Raw genomic sequence first — 22,483 nt, 5'->3', positions numbered from 1 at the left:
TCATCCATCCAAGCTGAGGAAGTGTTTCTTCGATCAGGGCTTGCAGGCTTCAAACACAAGGAGCCTGTCTATCCCTTCCACGAGAGAAGTTAACACACACGCCTAAGGCTACCCACCCTTCCCAGTGATGGAAGGGGATCTAAACCCATGCCGGCTCAGTTTTCAGAGTCCTGGCTTCTAAACTTCGCCAACCTTCTCTACATCTTGGCATCCTGTGCCACCTAAGCCTGATTGTCACCGGGCCTCTAGCTCTGTGGCTCCTCCTTGGACTTGCTATGCCCATAGCTCTCAAAAGAGCCATTTGTAAGAATAAAGTGGACTCTGATAGAACTCCAGTCAGTAACAAATAGGAGGTGTAGAGGTAACAAATACAACTGAACTCCAGGAACACCGTGTTTTCAAACAACAGCACTCTAAGGTCTTCAAACCGAGGATGCATTTAGGAATCCTAGGACCATCATCAGCTATGATCACTTACTCTGAAGTGAAAATCAGCTTGTTCTGATACTAGAGGCCACACTCTCTCCCAGGTAGAGGGTAGTGCAGGGGCAGGACCATAGGGTCCCACTTTCTGCCCAGTCCTTTCTAGTTGGAAAAGGGGTCTTGCCTGAACGTACTTCATGGAATGAGGGAGTGGTATTTGCAAAATGCCAGAGTTAATATTACTTCAGCCAAAAAGCACCTGCTGCGGCCTCTATTGTGCGTGTCGCTGAAATGTTGGTGACGCTGAAATGTTGGTGACGGGTGGTAAGGCACCGAGTGTGTGGGAATTGGCGTGTCATATAGGGAGCTGGACAATACAGGGGAGCTATGGTGAGTGCTTGTGGGAGGAAGAAGAGGAAGTATCATAAAAGTAGAAGAGAGCCTTCTGGGGCCGAAGACGGAGCGGAGGGGCATGAGGTTGATTCATTGCTAAAGAAGGAGGTCTCTGGTGGGCAGAGAAGAGAAGCAGGTGAGGTGCCCAGCAGAGTGGGAAGATGGACTGACAGTCCAATTTGTAAACTGGAGACTCGGGGCAAAAAAAGCATGGCTTTCCTCTTGTGAGCTTTGGGCCTCAGTTCTTGTTTTTTTTTTTTTTTTTTTAATTTAATTTTTTTTCCACTTAAGTAAGCCATGCACCTCCTCCAAAAAGACCCTCTGCTCTTTTTGTTTGTTTGTTTGTTTCCGAGACAGGGTTTCTCTGTGTAGCTTTGGAGCCTGTCCTGGAACTCACTGTGTAGACCAGGCTGGCCTCAAACTCACAAAGATCCTCCTGTCTCTGCGTCCCGAGAGCTGGGATTAACGGCGTGCGCGCCACTGTCCAGCAACCCTCTGCTATTTTTAAGGACCCGATTGTTGGCACTCCTTGGTGAACTCCAGGCTGCTAGGCATTTTATTGGTGTTGTGTGCTAGCCTATAAAGATATGGACAAGAAAGAGCCCCACGATGGAAGAGAGAGCTAGGCATGAATGGTGGGGGCTGCACAGTGGGAATAAATGCCTTAACTGAGTGAAGTTAGCCGTGGAGAGCCAGACAGGAAGGGCACCGCACGTCATGGAGACTCCTTTATATGGGTTTTTAGTTCTGTCTTGTTTAGGCCATGTTCTGTTGAAATAACAGCATGTGCCTGGTGCTCCCCAGAGACCCCCTCCCCCAAGAAAATGAAATGATCATCTTGTGACATAGTCCTTGAGCCCGATGTTCTAGAATGCACGAGAACTCAACTGCCCTGAAATGACTGTTGAAACAATTTGGGAAGGCAGTTTTAGAAGCCTTGGGGAAGGGGAAATAGCCTACGTTTGCTCTGGCCGGTAAAAATGGGGTGAGGGGGGTGGGTGGGAAGAATGTGGGGGGAGAGAGAGAGAGACAGAGACAGAGGGACAGAGAGAGACAGAGACAGAGAGACAGAGACATTCGGGGAGAAAACCACAATCATAAACCTTACAATAGTAGTTTCAAAAATAGTCCTGGAAAGGTGTCTCCTTTCAATCGAGACCACTCCCTTCAGGGAACGTTCGGAGCCCCATCTGCAAAACCGATCTGTTTTAGAGTTCAGTCACTCGGAAGGGTTAGTTCTCTGTCCTGGATTTGCTCAGATTCTCGCGTTCTTTCTTTCTTTCTTTCTTTCTCTGGAATTCCATAGACAGTAATTAAGGAACTGGAGGCCAGCAGGAGGTCAGGGAGCCTTCCTCAGTGAAAACAGGGATTGTTGGCCATGCACAACACTCCCTTTTTTCCTTGTGGTGAATAGGAGATTTGCTTAGAGCTGATGACTTATGCCTTTCTTACAAGTTATACAGCTAGCAAGCGACTGGGGAATCAGGCAGCAGGCAGAGAGAGGCTAATTGAATCCAGTCAGTGTCCTGGTGCTCTTCTTTGGATGTTGGGCTGTGACTGGGAGAGCCTGCCCGATCATGTAACTGCAGAGAACATGTTCGCAGGAGTGCCTGGTCCGACTTGGAGATAGCAGGACGGACAGACGGATCAAGAGTGAGATTTGCTCCGAGGGGGAGGGGGAAGGGCTACCTACCGCACCTTTTGCAAAACTGCCCCTTACGCCTGCTAAATGCCGAAGCCGGTAAGTCGATGAATGCTTTTGTGTGTGTGTGTGTGAAAGGAAAACTTTTCTGTTGCTTCAAGAAAAAGGCTTTCCGCTCGCTCCTGCCGAGGATGCAACTTTCTTGGCTTCCTAAGTTTCTCTAGATCTGTCCATCTCCCCCTAGCTGCTTCTCTGCCTTCTCGCCCGGCAGGTTTACTCAGTTACCATCCGTAACTCTTGGAGAATACTAGATATTATTTTGAAAATACGAAAGAATTAGCAAGTGCAGGCTGGAGCCACTCTGCGCGTTGGGCTGACTCTGTATGAAGGGTTTAAATCCAAACAGATTTAGCATTGTGTTCAGTAAGTAAGAAAGATTAGTTGGCTTTCTTCTCATAACTTTTAGAATTGATGTCGTGACAGCCTGGCAGTAGGAAGTTGAAGTGTCTATGTCTTCTCATGGACTGGGTTCAAACAAAACTATTGTGCGACTTCCTCAAGCAAATATATTTGAAAACTACTTCTCAGAAACAAATCTATATTGTGTGATGTTGTATAGCTCCGGGGGAGACAGAGGGATTGGTTTTTCTGATTGTTAACTGTGACAGTGTGTCTTGGATTTGGAGCCGGGAGGCAAGCGGTAACCCTGTGCTCAGGATGGTCTCATATGGTTCTCCCTAAGGATCTGGTTGTTCCCTGCGAGTATGGATTAATATTTATTCCAGCACCTTTGTTGTTACTATGCCACAAAAGTTTCGGAAACCCCTTATTCTGTACATCATAGATAGGAGAACTGTTTGTTATAAGGTCCAGTGAAGTATCTGTTTTAGGCAGCAGTGACAGGCTTAGGCTGAGCAGTGAGGGGACGCTTTTAGAGTGCACCAGCACACAGACCTTCTTATCTACAGATGTGATTAATTTGGTTCCCCTTTTCCGATCATCTTGCGTGTAGTTGTGTTATAAAAGGTTCTCCACGCTGGCTCCCTGGCTTTTCCCATTAGAGCATCACAGATGTGTCAAAGGATGCACTTGTTCCAAGAGAAGCTGGGGAGAAAGGAGGCTCCGCCCTCTTGTCCATGCCAAATGGCCCCATAGACTCTTCCCTCAGTGCCTAGCAGCCGAAGGGTGTGCTATCTCTTTAAAGCAGCTATAGCTCTGTGCCTTGGCTTGGTCAATTTGTTATGGTTTAAAACTGTGGAGCCAGCTGTCTGCAATCTGATGTAATGTTGCTATGGAAACCAGAAATGAAACACTTAAGCATTCACCACAGAATTACTACATATAGCATTAGCCAAAGTAATTAAAAGTTGAGCCATATGGGTTTTCTGGTGGAAAAATCTGCAGCAGAAAGCTTAGAAATGAAATGTTTCTGTTTACAGTACTCTAAAGGCATTTTGCACATCTTTGGTGGCATCATGCTTTTTTTTCTCGGGCTGGTTTGGGATGGGGTGGATAAAGCTGACGGACTTCGCCTTCTTGTCTATAAAATGATGAAGCTGAAGTTTACTTTAATGAACTTAAACTAACTCAGAGGTGCAGGGGTACGGAGATGGGAAAATGTTTGAGTATATGCGAACATATGCTTTTAAGTTTTTGTTTTGGTTTATGTGGATCTGTGTTGGTTATGAGCCTATTTCTTAGAATCATTTATATACAAACCCCCTTTAGGTAGGAAGGATCCCCCCCCCAAATACTTACACAATATTTATTTTCTGCCTATCAAGACTGTTTTTAAAAAATATTTACATTTTAAAAATTATATGTACGTATTTTTAGTGATTCTTAATTTAAAAGGTTCTCAAACTCCATTTTATGATAGTCAATTTCTTGAATAAAAGGGATAATGTATATATATGCATATATAATATACATATATATTAAAAATATACTCTAGTTTTCAGCATTTAGAAAGTAACACATGGTTATTTGAAAGAGAAATATACACTGAAGAATTTATTACTCAGTTTAGAAGAAATGCAGTCACTTGTGTTTTTATATTGTAACAGCTGGAGAGATTTTTTTTTTTTATAAAAAAACTAGTATGTCATATGTTTCTTCCCTGGGACTCAAAAGGAATCCAGAAATTGACTCTCCCCATCAATAAAAACTGTCTTGAAGACTCCCAGGCTGACTACAGAGGAATCTTTTAATTAAAAAGGAAAAACGCACAAGTATCCATTTCTTCAACGGCCTGCCGTATCAACCCGCCTAGGGTCCAGAGCGTGACATGACAGAGGAAGTCCATGGTTGTCGTGCTTGGGATGTGTCAGTGGCCGACACCTCCAGAACCTCCACCGACTTAGAAAAGTAGAAATAGCATCAGTTTAAAGTTCTCAGGAGCTCATGTTCCTCAAAATGTAGGTAGACCATGTGACCGATTGAGGAAGTGCCTGGACTGTGTTATATTCTTCACCACAGTGAATGCAGGCCGACGAAAGGAAGGCTCCGATGGGGGAATGTTGGCTTTCAGTCTCATGTCCTGATGTGACTATTTTTATTTCTTCCTGGAAAGTTCATGCAAATGTACCTTTTCCGTGCATGGCTTGTGTCTCTGTAGAAGAGTTTTTGTGTTACTGATTCCTGCATTCCAGTACTTTCTATGCACTCAAACGCTCACCCTCCCCAGTACACAAACCATCAACAGCCCACTACCAACAAATTAGCTATGGAGCATATGTACGTGACCGGTTTTTAATCTCATAATCTAGCTTCCTATCTCTTAAGTTCAAACAGTTGGTGCTTAATTCAACCTTGACTTGACTCTGGAATTTATTATAATGTCAAGGCTAGATACCTAGCCTGGTTTTGTTTGTTTGTTTGTTTGTTGTTTGAATATACAGAAGCCTTGTGTAATAGAAGGTTAATTCTTCTGCTTGAGTTGCTGGCAATGGGAGGCTGTAATATTTTGAAACGTTTGCATGAATTCAGTGCACCGTGGATTACTGAGGTGCTCATGACCCAGAATGAGGGTAACCAAGTTCTCATGCCTCTGGTTGGCCACTCTGACCATTTCAGTTCATTACACGTCAACAAAGTAGAAATGAAATTTAAACCAGATGTTATCATTTTGTATTTGGAGCTAAGCTTACTATTTTAACTTTTTTTTTACCTTGCGCTTTTGAACTAAGTGTATTAACTATAATTGTTCAGCATAACCGCCCCTTTTCCTTACTGAGATGGGGGGTAGGTTCCCATTTTCCTTCTAGTCTGCCAAGTAGATAGTGGGCAACTTTTTTTTTTTTTTTTAAGATTTGTTTATTTTTATTTTATGTGCATTGATGTTTTGCTTGCATGTGTCGGGGAGTTGGTGTGTATGCCAGATCCCCTGGAAGTGGAGTTACAAACAGCTGTGAACTCCATGTGGGTGCTGGGAATTGAACCCGGATCCTCTGGGAGAGCAGCCAGTGGCGCTCTTAACCAATGAGCTGTCTCTACAACCCGAATCTGCAGGCGGTGTTTTCCTAGGAACTCTAGAGAAGTTGGGCATAGATATAGACGCACTTCACAGAATGGAAGACTGAGGAATATTCCAGTCTCATGATTGGCTGAAGTCTGTACTAATTAGTCATCAGTGAGTGGATCATTCACAGATAGTCGACAGGAATAAAGTACAGTGGCTCCATGAAGTGATCCCCAAGGCAAAGAGGTGGCAGAAAGTGGGTCAAACTTATCCAGAAGAGAGTACTATCATGCCGAGAAAATTATCTGTGTCCTCCCAGCATGTACCATTTCTGAGTAACCCACATGGTCTCCGTCTACCTTCTTTTGTGCCATTTTCTGCCAACACTTATTTACCCATTTTATTGCCTATAAAATTGAGATTAGGGAGAGATTTTCTTGGGGGAAGTCCCCTCACTGGTCTCGGATTAGAGATGTGGTTTGTTTTGTTTTGTTTTGTTGGGGGTGGGGGTGGGTGGGTTGAGTCATCTCTCTCCCTGAGAATTGCACGGAGGACATGAAGGGATGCTGTTGTCAAGAAGCGCAGGATTAGCTGGACCTACTCACTGGCTGCAAGGGGTAGGCTAAGGCTGGGGTGCTCCCAAAGGCCGGGTGGTGGAGTGTGCAGCTCGAGCTCTGGTCGGGAAACTCCCTTTGCTTTTTCACAGTTTCAAGAGATACAGTAGAGGAAGCTGCATACTGAATGTCGGAATGGACTTGGAAACGAAGCCCTCATTCTGTTCACAAGGAAAGGATTGTTTTTAGCCCGGGTCACTGCTATGGAGAGAGAATTTTTTTTTTCTCTCTCTCTCCTCTGTAACGTTTGATACTTGAGGGAAAACAGCTGGGCCAGCGCACACTTGAATCGCTGCAGCATGGAATGGGATGCTAGGGAATATGGACTGTACTGTATGGCTGTAAAGGTCAGCTTTTTCCCTTGTCTCTCTGGAGGAATGTGGGGCTGTCCTCAGCCTTGCCTCGGGAGCCCTCAGAAGGAGCTGGGGGAGGCAGAAGGGACAGCTGTGATGTGGCAGGCAGTTAGAACAAATAGGAAAGAGGAGTGTTTCCTTTTTTCTTTCTTTCTTTCTTTCTTTCTTTCTTTCTTTCTTTCTTTCTTTCTTTCTTTCTTTCTTTCGTTCTCTCTCTCTCTCTCCTTCCTCCCTTCCTTCCTTCCTTCCTTTCTCTTTCTCTCTCTCTCTTCCCCTCTCTCTTCTTTTTTTCATTACTTCCCCTTTTCTGCCTGCTGGTTTTGATTTTTGGGGGGGGAGGGAGGGTGCTGGAAAAAGTCAACAAAATTTTGGTTTTGGAGAAGTGGTTGATGACCACGTTCAACAGCAAGTCCCGATGGGCCAGACAGAGGAGAGCCTGGCCCCAACCACAGCAGCGTAACTGGAATTACAGGGCCAGCTTGAGGAGAAAGTCCTGCTGGACTTGGCTTGAAAGACACAGGGAGCGGGATGGTGGGATAGACCCCCCCCCACCTCCCATATACTCCCCATATGGTAGTCAATGCCAAGAATGTGTATTTTGTCCCTAGGACTGATTCTCTGCCGAACTGGGCCATCTGAGGGTATGTGGGGTTTTGTAAACCTGCTGGGTAGATTTATTGATATCCCAAGTTTGGCGGCAGAGCTGTGGCTGAGAGGCCAGCTATGCCAGCCGGGAGGGCACAGCTCTGGAGCAATTAACTGATTAACTGTTCCTCTGTTTCTTTGCCAGTCAAGAGAACAATCAGATGATGAGACCGAGGAGTCGGTGAAGTTTAAGAGGTTACACAAGCTGGTCAACTCTACTCGAAGAGTCAAAAAGAAACTAATTAGGGTGGAAGAAATGAAAAAGCCGAGCACTGAAGGTAAAAAGGGGGTGGGGGTGAGTGGGGGCTGGGAGACGGCAAACCCCACCCTGGTCCTTTCAGAAGAAATCACTTCGTGTCGGATTTTCAGTAGAGACAGAATATGATTTCAAGTGGGAAATGAATTGAGTTCTGGCTGAGGCTGACAGGGTTGATTCTGTGCCAGCAGGGCAATGCTCAGTGTTGTGGAATGAAGGATCCTGGTGTCCAGTATTTTGGGCACTTACTAATTCCAGTGTGACAAAAGATGGGAAATGGCTAGGATCCGACGATAAAATCGGGAGGTGTGGGGCAGCTTTAATTACGAGCTCATGTTGCCATCCATAACCCTCTATGTTCTCAGCATAGACTTCTCTGGAGCTTGCGATGCAGTGTATCTCATGCAGATTTGATACACCGTGCATCCATCTTGCCAAGCCACCTGACAATCAAGGCACTTAATATCCCTTCAAAGCCTCGAGGCTGCTTTGTTCTCCCAGGAAACAATCTCACGTCTCTATTCACAAGGGGCTTTGAGGACCTTCAATTCTGAGGGGATCTTTAAAAGCTGCCTGGGAAGATGAAACAATAATGTCAATGGATACATCAAATGGGAAGCATCAGGATGAACAGGAACCTTTGAATTATAATTATGCTTGTTTAAATTATGACCTTCTTCATTTCCACTTTTAGTAGTATGCATAAACTATATGAAAATCTACCCCCCAAAAGATCAAATAAAAGCTTAATATTCCTGAATGTTGCAGCATACAGCAAAAGGCCTACAATCCTAGTAGTCCTGAGCCTGAGAGGGGAGCTCTGTGGGCTACATAGTAACACCCTGACTTACCCCCACCCAGCTATGAGATTTTTCTCACTTATAAAATGGTAGTGAGTAAATTGGGAAAATAATGGATTGCTTTAATAAGAAATGGCATTACTTGTGGAGATAGGTCTATGTTATGAGGAATTTCAGATTTTAACATGTGGGTGTTAGAATTATTGTTCTAGAGGCCTTTTTGATCTTTGTAAACAAAACCAAGTTGTACCCAGGAAACTGAATTTCCTCTTATTTTCAAAGATTAGGGCTTCTTGCTACTCTTGAAGCTTTCTAGTTCTGTTTGTTGTTGTTTGTTGATTTAATTCTTTAGGATGAAATTGAAGATGCTGGTAGCTGTAAAAGAATGGGGGATGAGAAGGAAAGGGGGGGTTGGCAAGAGACATAAGCTTGATGGATAACTTCATAAACATGGATCTAACCTGAATTCTATGTGAGTGTTTGTTGGTATGGTAATTCTGTTTATATTTGAGTATAATGTCGGTTTCTATTTGGATGTTTTAATACCTGTCTGTTGGCCAAGGTTTCCACTGTGCAGGATTTGCCAAGTTTTTCTCACACGATGATGGCAGGCCTTACTGAAATGTGAAAACAGGGGAGAAGCTTGGACTTTGGTAGAGAACCATGCATTCACTCACCAACTGTGCGTGGCCAGGCGAACTGCATGCCGGGCCCAAATCAAATCTCAGCTGTGACAGTCAGAGTCGTGGGGCTTGTCCACGGAGTGACACCCTTTGTACTGGGCCCAGGTGACCAACCCAGCAGGACTTGACCTGTGGCAGCCTTCATGCCAGAATAGTATTTTATACATCTTGAAATATCCAAATTTGTGGACTATATCAATTCAACTATGTTTGGGGGTGGGGGGCAGATGGCAAAATACCAAAAGGGGCAATGGAAGGTCAAAAGTGACCCACCTTACACAGTTCTAGCTATGAAGTCATCTGAGTGTGGAGGGGCCTCACAGATGAAGACGGGCTGAATGAATTCAAGTTGCAAGCCTTGCTCGTGTGTGTGTGTGTGTGTGTGTGTGTGTGTGTGTGTGTGTGTGTAGTTCAGAGTATCTGCCTCCAGCCCTCACGTGACCACTGTCTCTGAGGTTCCTATTGGCGGAAGAACCGGGAGGTGGGATAGGCTGGTTGAGTCGCGAGTCTCTTCCCCAGTGCCCGAGGGCTTAACAGAGATTTGAAGGCCGCACGGATGGCCTGCACGCCTGTGCCAATGCTAAGGCAAATAGTAGTCCTTTATTGAGATGCATTCTGCGTACGCGGCACTTTCCCCCACATTGAGAATTGATGTTGCCTTTTAATATGCCATCTCTGGAATACCCACCAGAGGCAGGCTCTTACTCATTTCACCAGTAAGGAGACTGAGATAAAGAAGCCGGGGAACTTCCTCAAGGTCACTCACTCAGCCAGCCAGCCAGCCAGCCAGCTGGACTTCCTCAGCATATCATATCCCTCCCCTCTTACCCCCACCCCGGACATCCTACTGCTCCTGAGAACTAGTGACTTTAGAGTCCCTCACCTGGTCCTCCCCCACCCTGACTTTCCAGGTATACCCCGACACAGCAGCCCTGGGGAGTCTTAAACACAGGCTGAGTTTGTGCCTATTGTCTGCCCCCGTCTGTGTGTTGTCTGTGGAGGTGGATGGCATTACCACCCCCCACAGTACAGGAACACTGATAAGCCAATACAGGACCATCAGCTCCTGGGTGGTGCCTTTCAGCAAATGAGGAAGCTTCAGGTGTCTCTTTTTGTTAACACTTAGCAGTAACCGGATTGGGTATTACGTAAAGATACGTAGGTGTTGTAACAGAGGAGGCTCAGAGAGAAGCAGATGCCCAGGGTCCCAGAACTATGGCTGAAGGCCAGAACTCGTGGAAAGCTGTATCCCTGTGGTCTCACGCCCTCCTGTCGGAAGCACCCTTCCTGGGTGTTTGGATCTCAGCTGCTTTAAGATAAAGGCCGCTGTGAAGCATGTTACACAGTGTGCAGGGCAGATCTCACCTGGGTCTCCGCTCCTGCCATAGCAAAGCTGTTCCTGTAGGAGAAGAATGCTGTGTTCAGGGAGCCCGGGTCAGGGCTTCTGGGCTGCCTCTGAGACATGGACAGAATAAAGCTCGCTGTGCACAGGCCTGCTCACAAAGGCTGACGCAGCCTCTTCGGAGGCATTTCCATAGTCCGCTCAAAGCTCCTTACCAGGCAGGCACTGCCTTTCCAGGCCAAGGCTGCACATGTCACCAACATGTGTGTCCCAGATAGTGCGAGGCCCAGTTGTGACAGAGGTGTTGACGCTGCTTATGGCTATCTTGAAAACACTCCAGAAGATGTTCAGACCATGGATGAGGAGCAGGCCCTGAGAGTACTGGGCAAAGCCCACCAGGCTCCCATGGAGCCTTTCAGGACTGATTATTTGAGAGCGGCCGTGGGACAGGGAAACTCCGCCAACGCTTTCCATGGATCTGTGCCACCTTGAGGGCTTAACGTGGCCTTGTTCATTCACCGTGGGGCTACCTCTGCCACCAGGCTGGCCTCCAGTCTTCTTCCTAGAAGCAGGGCACACTCTTTAGAAGTAACTATGTTTCCTGGGGGAGGAAAAAAAAGAAGTACCATTGGTCTCCATACCTATTAGGGCATATGGAGGAGGGGGCAGGAAGCAGCTCTCATATTTGTGTGCCGTCTGTGGTTGAGCTAAATCCTGCCCGAGCCCGGCCCTTGCCTTAAACTCTCCCAAAAGCTCCTCACGTGGTTCTTGAGTGAACCTGGGGCTGGGCATCGTGTTGATCTCTCCTTCTTCCCTTGTCCCGTCCTTCTCTACCACTCGGTTCTGCCCACGAAGGTGGAGTTGCTCCTAAGTGGGATGTCATAGCAGAGTTCTTCTGAAACTAATAGCCAGCCAGTTACAGAGGGTAGCCGTTTTTAGAATCTTCTAGAAGTGGGTGCCATTTTTGCCACCTCCTCTCACTCTCTCTTTTTCCCTGACACTTAACCGCTCGCTGGCACCCTTGGCACAGCTGGCATGCACAGTGCTGTCCTTGTGTTCCAGGGAACTCTGGATTTTTTTCCCCTCTCTCCCCCGTTCAGCTGGTGGAAAGCGGCGAGGCCCCAATGTTTCCTTATAATGAAGGGATGCAGCCAGTTGGGATCACTACACCCACAGCTTGACCTACTTCTTCCGTCACATCTGTTCACAGAAACACATGCCGAGAAGAACTTGGCTCTCTCCTGCCCGCCCATCCAGGCCTTTCCACTCGGCTCCTCCAGAGGGCTTGGCTCGCTACCTGGCCCCAGAGAGAGCTTCAAGGCCTGGAAGCCTGAGCCCAAGTGGAACACTTAGTGAGCTGCTTGCGTGTCAAGGCCCTTAAATGCCCTTGCTCTTTCCTCCGGGGCTGGGTGGATGGGACTCTCTGGCTGGGATCACTCAGTTCCTCTGGCTTTTTGTATTTGGCCAGTCAACTGGAGACCATTTGTCAATCACATTTGCAAGTATAACCCTTTATGGTGTTTTCCCCACCCAAACTCTCTTGGAGATTTAATCACTTAAATGGCATATGTACCAATAAAAAAATATCAGTGTCTGCCACATGGCATTCATCACACTCCAACTCTAAAAGCCTCCAGAGCCAACATAAGGAGGGCCTTTCAGGATGGGGAAGACTGAGCCTGGCTTCTGAGGCTTGCCCTTATAAACCAGGGTGGCAATTATCTCGAAATGCTAACGCATATCATGGTAACGGCGGGCTTTGGTTTTGTAAATGGCATTTTTTAATAGGTCAAGGAAGATGTTGGTCTACAAACTTGTTGTTGGTCTACAAACTTGTTTTGGAGGAGGAATTAAAGATATCACAAGTTTCCCCCTCCCCTAGACCTATATATAGTACTAGGGTTTAAATGTAAAGCTGGACAAGTTCTCTTTAGATTTGAGCTATCTCTCTTTTGGTTTGGTTTGGTTTTTGGAGTCAGGGTCTCATGTAGCTTAGGCTGGACTTGAACTCTGTATTTAGGGGGGATGACATTGGACTCCTGATCCCCCTGCTTTCCACTTGTCACGTGTTGGGCTTGTAGTCAGGAACAAGCTTTTACTTTGAGTCTCGTTACGTTGGTGGGGTTGATCTTGAACTGGCCCTCCTCTGTCTTCCCAGTAGCTGGGATTACTGGCCTGTGCCACCACACATCCAGCGCTCACACAGGTTTAATGTTCAGCTTCCTTGAAACCATACAATGCAGTTTGATTACCTTCTTTATTGCGTATGCTTTGACATATGAATCGTGTTTGTGAAGAAGATCATAGTGTAGGCAGGGGGAAACATCGCCATTAACTGTGTGAGCTAACTTGTGTTTTACGGGGACAGACAGATGTCTACGGGACGGACATTCACAGGGGACCTTGTGTTGATTCCCTTCCAGGTGGAGAGGAACACGTGTTTGAGAACTCCCCAGTCCTGGATGAAAGATCCGCACTCTACTCTGGAGTGCACAAAAAGCCATTTTTCTATGATGGCTCCCCTGAGAAACCTCCAGAAGATGATTCAGAGTCTCTCACCCCATCTCCATCATCTAGCAGCCTGGATACTTGGGGAGCTGGCCGGAAGTTGGTCAAAACCTTCAGCAAAGGAGAAAGTCGGGGCCTGATTAAGCCCCCTAAGAAAATGGGGACATTCTTCTCCTACCCTGAAGAAGAAAAGGCCCAGAAAGTGTCCCGCTCCCTCACCGAGGGGGAGATGAAGAAAGGTCTCGGGTCCTTGAGTCATGGGGTAAGTACCGATGGCGTTTTCTTCTATGACAACCATCGGCGTAGGCACCACTTTCTGGTGTCCCTGGAGGAGGTTCAGAGTGTCCGTAAGCAAATCCGCTTGAAGAAAACGGATACGAATTACTCCTGTTCCAGAACTTTCCTCTGCCAGCGGCCCTCCAGGAAAGGAGTAAATGGCACTACCTGTGACCTGCTGCCCCGGCCGAAGCCCAAGGGGGGCTGCGGTGGTGGCGGCGGCTGCGGCTTCCCTGGCAGGAGGGGCCGAGGGCGCACCTCGGTCAGCGAGTTCAATATCACCTACGTGGTGGAGCGGAGTCTCTACAGCCACCTGAACCTGACCCAGCTCGTGCGTCCTGCCTCAGACAGGACGCTGAGCAAGGCTGAGAAGCAGGACCTGAGGCGGTGCTTGCTGGAGGAGGATGAGGAGGCGAAGAGGAAGTGGGCTGCCACGGTGGACCGCTGTACTAAAAGGGTTCTCTTGAGAATCCACCAGAAGTCCGTGAGTCGCCAGGATGGCCGTGAGGAAGGCCTTGTCATTTCCCTGATGTGTACTCAAGCAGTATGGCCTCTCTTCTTGCAAAGCTGCCTTCCTTTCTTCGCCTCGTCACTTGGGGGGGGTTCCATTTCATCGCCGCCGATCTCTAGTCCTTCTTTCTTTAAGCAGTGGTGCCTTGCCCCATATTTCCATCTGCCCTCTGGCCAGCTGAAGCTGTTTGAATTTTTTTTTTTTTTTTTTAAACTGAAGCTAAACCTTGAAGCCCATCTTCTAGGGTTCTAAGAGTGAGCTCTGGCTAACTTCTAGGAGTGGCTGTCTTCACGTCCAGCCATCTCGTCCCTTGACCTCAAAGAAGCAGAAGGATATTAAACTCTGAAAGAGGTGCTTCTTTTTCAGTTCATGGAAACAGTAGGACAGAGCTGACGGGAAGTCTGCCGCTGTCACCACTGTCAAGGACATTTCCTTGATTAGTAGATCCAGCCAGAGCATTCTTCCATCTAAGAGAGAAGGGAAAAAAAATCAGCTAAAGCCCTTTTGTTTCAATTATTCTAATTCAGTAGTTTTTACCTTTTGAAACAGAGGGATTAGCATGTGGTAACGTCCTCAGCTGCCACACAGGTTCTTATGCAGAGCACAGTAAAGTGCTTACTTAGATGATGACTTATATAATAGAAGGTTTTTGGTTTTGTTTTTCAGTTTTCATACTGAAGGAGCAGGAAAGCCTAGTTCCACTTTTCAGAGAGTGACTTAGTTCGAACTTGGAAGTATAGATATTCCGCCCCTGGAATTCCCACCTAACTTGGAGTTTGCACAATGGCGGATGTAAAAGGGGACAGAGTGAGGCCGGGCTGGCACTGCTGTGCCCTGGCACCTTGCTTAATCCCCCCGGGGCTGCTGGCCCAGAGCCCCTTTGAAAGTCTGAAAGAACCTTTAGAGAAGAATAGGCGTCCACGGTCGCTTTTCCCAGGGTTCCTTCACGTCCATGAATAGGATGTTCTTGTCCAGAACTGTATAACTGTAATTTAAATTCATGCAATCGAGTTGTGCTTTTGTTAAAACGAAGACGGCTTGGCCACTGCCATCCTTCCAGTGACCTCCTCTGGTTCTCAGAGAATCTTTGGGTCTTTCCTGGCTTTGGCGTTTTGAAAATATTCCCATGTGTGTTGACTTCCGTCCTAGATTTTAGTTTCTGTCTTTTTCCATTCCTGAGAGCCTTACGACACTTTTTATGCTATCAGTCTGTAGGGAAAGCTCTCCTTCTGTCCCTTCCTGTATCATGGCAACAATGTTTTGATTTTTCTTTTTTGTTTTGTTTTGTTTTAATATCAGAATTTTCTTCCTTACTCATTCAGTCAGTCTCTGGTGTACTCTGACCTCCATATCTTTTGTAAAACACTGGTCTTGGGGTCAGAGTTGAGCCCAGTTCATCTGCCAGCTTGCCTCCAAACATCAACGCTACTCACTAACGAAGGCACTGTGAGCTGGGTACTTTTAGTATGCTAAGAGCTTAACACAGACAGTACTGAGCATTTTTAATACCTGCAAAGTAATATATTTGGGGCTAAATTAGAAATCTGTGCATAAGCTGCTCCTGTAAGTACAATTGTATAATTAGAAAAAATTAATTTACTCATTCTTCAGAAAACATAGGATAAAGTCAATCTTTTAACCGTAGAAAGAGATGGGTGGATTTTTGTTGGCTTTTCTTATTTTGGTGCTGGGGCATGAACCCACAGCCTCATGCATGCCAAGTAAGTGCTCTATCACTGGTCCTACACCCTCTTATTTCTTTGCATCTTTCACTTAAAATGCTTCTTCCCATTCTCTTTGTTGTATACACTTCCTTCACTTTACCCCCAAAGTGCACAGTTTGCTTTCATCTTCAACCCTGATCTTTTTGTCCTTCAGAGACGCCATACTCGCTTGACGAAACCTCAGGGAAATGATAACGCTTCGAATTCACTGGAAACAGTCATGTGTCTTGCTTTTGATTTTTATTCATTCAATTTTTTTTTTGTTTGGGAAAACAGACATGCATGACATTTTGGAATCTCGTCCCTTTCAAAATTCAGCCCCCTCTCCAAACATGTTCTCAACTGCATGCCCATCCCATTGACTCACTCACTCTCCTCATCCCAAGCATCATTCAAAAAATGTTTTTATAATTATCTGCACAAGAGATGAATGAGCTAAAAATATTTTGCTTATGCTTCGTTTATGTAGATCACCAGAGTTCAAAGACTGTTTTCTTTTTCTTTCATTGTTCATAATAAATTCATTTTCCCTCCTGAAGGAGTGCTGCTTTGAGCTCTGGTGATCTCACAAGAAGCGAGGGCTTCCTCCAGGCAGCGCTCAGTGCTTGTTAACCCTCCACCAATGAAGAAGGGTCTGCTTCCCATACCTCAACACGTCCCTCGGAGAGATTTTAGCTGATGATTCTGTAAACCGTTCCATCCTTTAAGCCCTTTATTTTAGGCATAAATGCATACAGCAGGCACATGAAAACCCAAATAAGCCTCTAATTTATTACAGTCATCGTTTCCACATAAATTCCTTGTGAGTTATTTCATATGCATCAGAGAAAGCATGCTGGGCTCCAGTGTTGCGGGAGATGCTGTCATTTAAAGCAGGGACGTGCAAAAGCCATAAAGCGATCAGGCATCTGGGCGCCATCCCGTGTCTGGGAAGCCCTGAGTCACAGGAAAGGAACTAGAATAAAGTCCCCTGCCTTTGCAAAACCGAGAAAATGCATTTGGCACCATAAGCGACGAGGGAAAGTTAATGTTAAAAATTTGCCTTGAGGAGTGGCCATAATATTGCTTTCCAATTAGGTGAGCTGGTGATTTGTTTTATATAGGAGAGTCTTTCCCTTTTTGTGGACCAGATACAAAGCTAGTTGACTGTAAAGAAAGCAAGGTTACCTTCTGGTGTTAGTATAACATTGAGCTAACCTCCACTGCAAAGTGAGCAAGGAACAACAATGTTGCTAAGAGGTAGGTGGCTCCAAATGCCCTTCTTTTTGCTCCTCTCATGTGTCACAACCGCCACCTCCCTGTGTGGCCTGTTCCTAGAGGCTTTGGTTTTACTATTGAACTCCCAGTTCATCAAACCCAGAATGGAATCCCAGCCCCTCCTTTGCATGTTTTTAATCTTGACTAAGCCTAACCTGCAACGGAATCAAGAGGAGCTCCCAGCCTCTTAACAGAACCAAAGTCAAACATCAGAAGATAAACAAATGTCCAGAGTGTGTGTTCTCTGAGCCGCTGTGTGTCTGCTAAGGTCTTCAGGTATATGATGTAAAGAATGAGCAGCTGTGTGTGTGTGTGTGTGTGTGTGTGTGTGTGTGTGTGTGTGTGTGTCTTCAGATATATGATGTAGAGAGTATCAACTCAGAATCCTGACCTCAGAGAGTTTTAGTACCTGAGCTGTGCTCACACAGCCAGCAAGAAGCAGACTCAGAAGTTGGATCTATGTGCAATGTTAAAAGCCTAATCATTTTCCTCCCAGACTGAGTCTCCTATCTCGATGCAGTACATTAACATCTCTAAAATATATCTGATTAAAAGAAGCAGTGTTCGTAGTCTGCATTCTGCTTTTCTGTCCATCCCTTCCGTTCTGTGGCTAGCATGGTCTCTGAGCAGCAGGTAACACAAAACAGTAAAGCGCAAATCTGCTATTCACGTTTTCTCATCAACTGCTTTTAAAACATTGCCTGCAACAAAAATTAATGTGCCTTGGCGAGAGGAGACAGGCATGGGCATCGGATGATTTTGTTGTTGTTGTTAGAAAAGCAAGAGAAATTGGATGCAAGTTCTGGAAACAGAAAATCGTGGAAATATAAGTAGTTCTACAAAATTTGAAACCATCTAAAAAGTACAATAAACTTTTCATCCATTTTTTTTTGCAAAAGCATTTTTCCTTCTGAAAGTGGGGTATGTGGTCAGTGACAGACACTTAATCAGCCCACCACCACCCAGTAAATGTGGTATCATCCACTGTGAGAAAAAAGGTTATAATTAATTCAGTTGAGAGTTAGATGGGAAATTTATCATCATTTTTGGCCAGGATGGGGGAGGGGGACAGTAAGTGAATAACCCCGTTGGATGATAAACATACCTTCTTTCCCCCGCTTGAGGGTTTAAAACTAAAGGACAGGAGTCGTTCAGAAAAGCCTGCTTTCCCTGGCAGAGCCCAGGATTCCCAAGACCACACGGAGCAGTGAGGGAGTCTTCCTGCACTGAGTTTATGAAGGTTTTTTTTTTAAATTCTGGAGTCATTGTTTTTGCATGTTAAACGAATTTCAGATCCCCAGTGACCTGTGAGAACACCAAATCAGGAAGGTCTCCTCTGACACGAATCATATGTTTTTCCCTCATCACGTCTCGTGTCCTGTTCCCATCCTGTACATGTATTTGTGGCTCGGAGGTGCTCTGCACAGGGGACATGTGTGGGGTTGTCTGTGGGCTGTGACGTGAGCATAACTGGATCATTTCCACCCCACCCTCTCTTGTTCCGCAGAGAACTTGCAGTTTTGGTGGATTCGACCTGACAAATCGTTCTCTGCACGTTGGCAGTAATAATTCGGACCCTCTGGTGAGTGGACCAGGAAGAAAAGCAGTCGGTGTAGACTCAATGACCTGGGTGCTAACAGTCCCCTTTTTAGTGTCTGGGAGAGTTGATTCCGGCCCTGCTCAGTGGTTCCAAACCATATTTGCAAAGAAACTCTGTTACCCCCATCTCGAAGCTGTCCTACTGTCCTACATGGAATGGACGATGGCCACCTGGGTCTCTTATCTCCTCAGAACATCACTGTTCTTAGTGCCTCTTCTCCAGTGTTCTTTAAGTAACACACACAGATGAGTTTGGCTCCATTGGCCTTAGTCATCCATGCCTCTGAGCTTTCGCTTCACACTAGTTTCGGTTGCACACAAGGGCTCTGATCTGATGGAGCCCTGCGATGTGGGTATCTGTGCAAGGCCCTCCAAGGGTGTGGGATCAGTGCGTGACTCTCCAAGGCCGATTGTTAAGTTTGGGTCTTTCTCATGTGAGGTGTCCTGAGGCAAGCCCAGTTTTCTTAATGTCAAAGCAAATCAGGGCCTCAATTGCCAAGGTTAATGTCTCCTCAGATATGCATTTGGGTCATTGTCAGGGGCCAGGTCACTATGTTAAAGTTCCCTAAAATCCCGGCCCCAAAGGAGTAGGTAAGTTTTACTTGGTTTTGCTGGCCCCTTAAGTATTTTGCCTTGAAACTATAAAATGAAGATTTCATGCTCTATGGTTATTATGATCTTATGTCAGCTAAAATATACATCTGTGAGATATGAAGTGTCACAAAATTTCCTGCAAGATTTAAGCTGTTTTATTTGGGCATCAAATTTTATTGATTCATAAGCCAATAATTTTATGTTGTCAATCTCTAAAAACACAGAAGTCCGTCCCCGTCCCCCCCTCCCTGCCCCCATCCTTCCTTGGGAAGGTTTGTCTTTTAATGCAAAATAGAATGAGATGGCCACAGTCTAGCTCGTCCAGGGAAGGAAATCATGCTCTTAGGGGTTGGCCACACTGAGTGTTACATGCAATCCGATGCATCCTCCTACCTACCTTCTGCCCTCGGGGTAGTCAGTACTAGGGCCCCTCCCTTCTCCCCTGCTGCTGGGGTTACCTGAACCTTGCTTCCTCTAAATCTCTCTGCACTAATGAAATGCAGGTCCCCTCAAGTGTTTTTAAATGATAGGGAAAAATAATAATAACTGGAAAAGCATGCACTAAGATTAAATAAAATAAAAAGTGCCTGAAGCCCCAGTATAAACAGACAAACAAAATAACCTCTCAGTAGGTTTTAATTTCTAATCGCAAAGATAAATAACAGCCTTAAGTTAACAGAAGAAAAATGCGAAGATCCTGGGGAATGCTAATATTTTTTTCTGAGGTCTAGGACGTCACTGGTTTGAGTCAAGGAACCGGTTTCTAAGCCTTTATCTCCCAGGACTAGTGGTATTTACCCTCTGTTTTGCAGGGTAAAGAGGGAGATTTTGTGTACAAAGAGGTAATCAAATCGCCAACCGCCTCCCGCATCTCTCTTGGGAAAAAGGTGAAGTCAGTGAAAGAGACAATGAGGAAGAGGATGTCTAAAAAATACAGCAGCCCTGTGTCTGAGCAGGTAGGTAGCCATCTTGCTGTGACCCCAGTTCCTGCCGAGGATGGTCCACTTGGTCTACTGAATGGTGCTATGAGTGTGTGTGAGTGTGAGTGTGTGTGTGTGTGTGTGTGTGTGTGTGTGTGTGTGTGTGTGTGTTCCTTGGCATTAACCAGCTACTCGATCAGGCTGTATTTGTGTAGAAAAAGCAGGCGTTTTTCTACAGAAACTTTGGTTACGCCATGAGGGCTTTCCGGACACTGTTCTTAGTTCTGGGACTACAAAACACAGGTCCCGTGTGTTAGTGACGTCTCTGGTGGTTGCATCAAAACACAAGACCAAAGCCACGTAAGGAAGGAAGGGAGGGGGCTTTATTTCAGCTCACAGTTTCAAGCTCGGCAGGCAAGTGGTGACTTGAGTCACCTGGTCACATTGTAGCCACTGGCAGGAGGTAGACAGAGAGAAGAGAACCTCAGAAAAGAACCTCTGTCTCCTGCTGCTCAGTTCTCTCTCTCCTTTTTGTGCAGTTCAGGACCCCAGCCCAAGGAATGATACCACCCACGTTCAGGGTGGGTCTTCCCACCTCAACTAATGTAATCGAGAAAACCCATCACAGACATGCCTGGAGCTTCGTTTCCACGGTGATTCTAAACCCTATCAAGTTTATTAGGATGAAACCCTCACAGCAGGCCTACCATTTCAGACAAAAGGAGACAAGGCCACATAAAACGATTCTTAGTCAGCACACTAGAATTATACCTAGTGAATACATTTAAGCACAAGGTGTGTGTGTGTGTGTGGGGGTGTTCTTTTCTAAAACACCCTTGTTATTAATTATCTACCACTAGACGCCTCCTTCAAAAGCACCCTTTGGAGTTAGAGAGATGGCTCAGTGGTTAAGAGTCATTGCTGCTCTTACAAAGGACCTGGGTATGGTTCCTAGCACCCACATGATGGCTCACAACAGTCTGTAACTCCAGTTCCAGGGAGTCTAGTGCCCTCTTCTGGTCCCTGCAGGTACTAGGTACCCATGTGGAATGCATACATACTTAAACATAATGCAAACACTCATGCACCAAAAATAAATGTGTGTGTGTGTGTGTGTCCGTGTCCTTAGCTGACTTTTTAGATGTAGGATATATTGTTCTAGAGCATGTAGCAGGTCTGAAGCGGAATTCTACAAAATACTTTCTGGCTACTAGATTGCAATAATCAGGCAGGTTTTTATTTGGGGTGGTTGTAGAAGGCTGTCTCACTGACTGACACCATATGTCGTCAGTAGGAGATCACAAAAGGGATGTCTCACCCTGGTTCTATAGAAAAAAATTTCATCATTATAAACATGTCCAGTTCTGTCTTAATTGCGCGTGTGGAAGGAAGAACGCCTGCCGGAGGTCTGAGAGGTCTGAACTTTGAGATAGTTTTGACCTTTGATTTCAAAACCTCCTTCTCTGACGCCTTCATGGTACTCACTTTGCAGCCTGTTAAAATACCTGCTTGAAATGCGGTAAGGGATGCTTCTCCAGCCAGCCAATAAAGCCCGCTGGGACAGCAGGCATTTTTGCTCAGCTGCTGCCCCCTGGTGGCTAAACGCCAGCATCTTCTTCAGCTTGTCACTACTTCAGCAATATTATATAAATAGAAACAACCTGGTCAAGTTGTTTCTAAGAAAGACACCTTTTCTTCATGTAAATATTTTCCCATTAAAGCTAATTAACTGCCCTCTGATTGTACTTCTCAATATTAAGAGTAGCTTGAGGGGGGCTGGAGAGATGGCTCAGAGGTTAAGAGCACTGACTGCTCTTCCAGAGGTCCTGAGTTCAATTCCCAGCAACCACATGGTGGCTCACAACCACCTGTAATGAGATCTGGTGTCCTCTTCTGACCTGTAGTCATACATGCTGTATACAAAATAAATAAATAAATCTTTAAAAAAAAAAAAAAAAGAGTAGCTTGAATTTGCCCTGCATTTGAGACCCGACTTGTTCCTGGGCCACTGAGTATACTGAACTGCTAAACCTTTAGCAGTTTTTAATAGATGGTAGATGGGGTTTTTCCTAGGAATTTTAAGAATAGCTGTTTGATATTGAAAAACAACTTTGGAGTAATTAATAAGCAGTTCTACAGGCTACAGACTTAAATGTGTAAAAAAGGATATAGGCTTTAAGGGAGAGTATTGTACATAGGTTCAGGTGTAGACATGACCCTCAGTTTGACTAATAAAGTTGAGGAACAAATTAGAATTATAAAACGTCACCTGTCTACTCGGGAAACTCAGTTCTATTGGGACTATTTCAGGACTCGGGGCTTGATGGAATGCCCAGCTCTCCTGCCTCAGTAAAGCCTGACCCTGAACATGTGGACAAGCCCAAGCTCAAAGCCGGGGGTTCTGTAGAAAGCCTTCGGAGTTCTCTGAGCGGCCAGAGCTCAATGAGTGAGTATTGCTTGCAACGGTTCATGATTTCCCTTTG

The 22,483-nt window shown here is 45.7% G+C and overlaps 1 protein-coding gene across 8 annotated transcripts in view; it reads left to right on the top strand.

The window, feature by feature from the left end:
• The window catches only part of Sash1 (SAM and SH3 domain containing 1), a 235,332-nt gene that overhangs the window by 195,275 nt on the left and 17,574 nt on the right, over nt 1-22,483 (top strand). For 3 of the 8 annotated variants that reach the window (XM_028861579.2, XM_028861566.2, XM_028861572.2), the window contains 5 exons: nt 7,676-7,808; nt 13,035-13,879; nt 18,395-18,469; nt 19,893-20,036; nt 22,311-22,446. In XM_028861579.2, the coding sequence (XP_028717412.1) occupies nt 7,676-7,808; nt 13,035-13,879; nt 18,395-18,469; nt 19,893-20,036; nt 22,311-22,446 (1,333 nt within the window). Of the gene's footprint in view, nt 1-1,900; nt 2,558-6,575; nt 6,880-7,221; nt 7,527-7,675; nt 7,809-13,034; nt 13,880-18,394; nt 18,470-19,892; nt 20,037-22,310; nt 22,447-22,483 lie in introns of those variants that run through there. The other 5 variants (XM_028861602.2, XM_028861618.2, XM_028861595.2 and 2 more) reach the window with 5 other exon arrangements.

This window comes from Peromyscus leucopus, chromosome 8a (assembly GCF_004664715.2).
Source record: "Peromyscus leucopus breed LL Stock chromosome 8a, UCI_PerLeu_2.1, whole genome shotgun sequence".
In the NCBI taxonomy this organism is placed as follows: Eukaryota; Metazoa; Chordata; class Mammalia; order Rodentia; family Cricetidae; genus Peromyscus; species Peromyscus leucopus.
The sequence above is the reverse complement of the archived record's forward strand: the minus strand, read 5'-3'. Positions and strand labels throughout refer to the sequence as shown.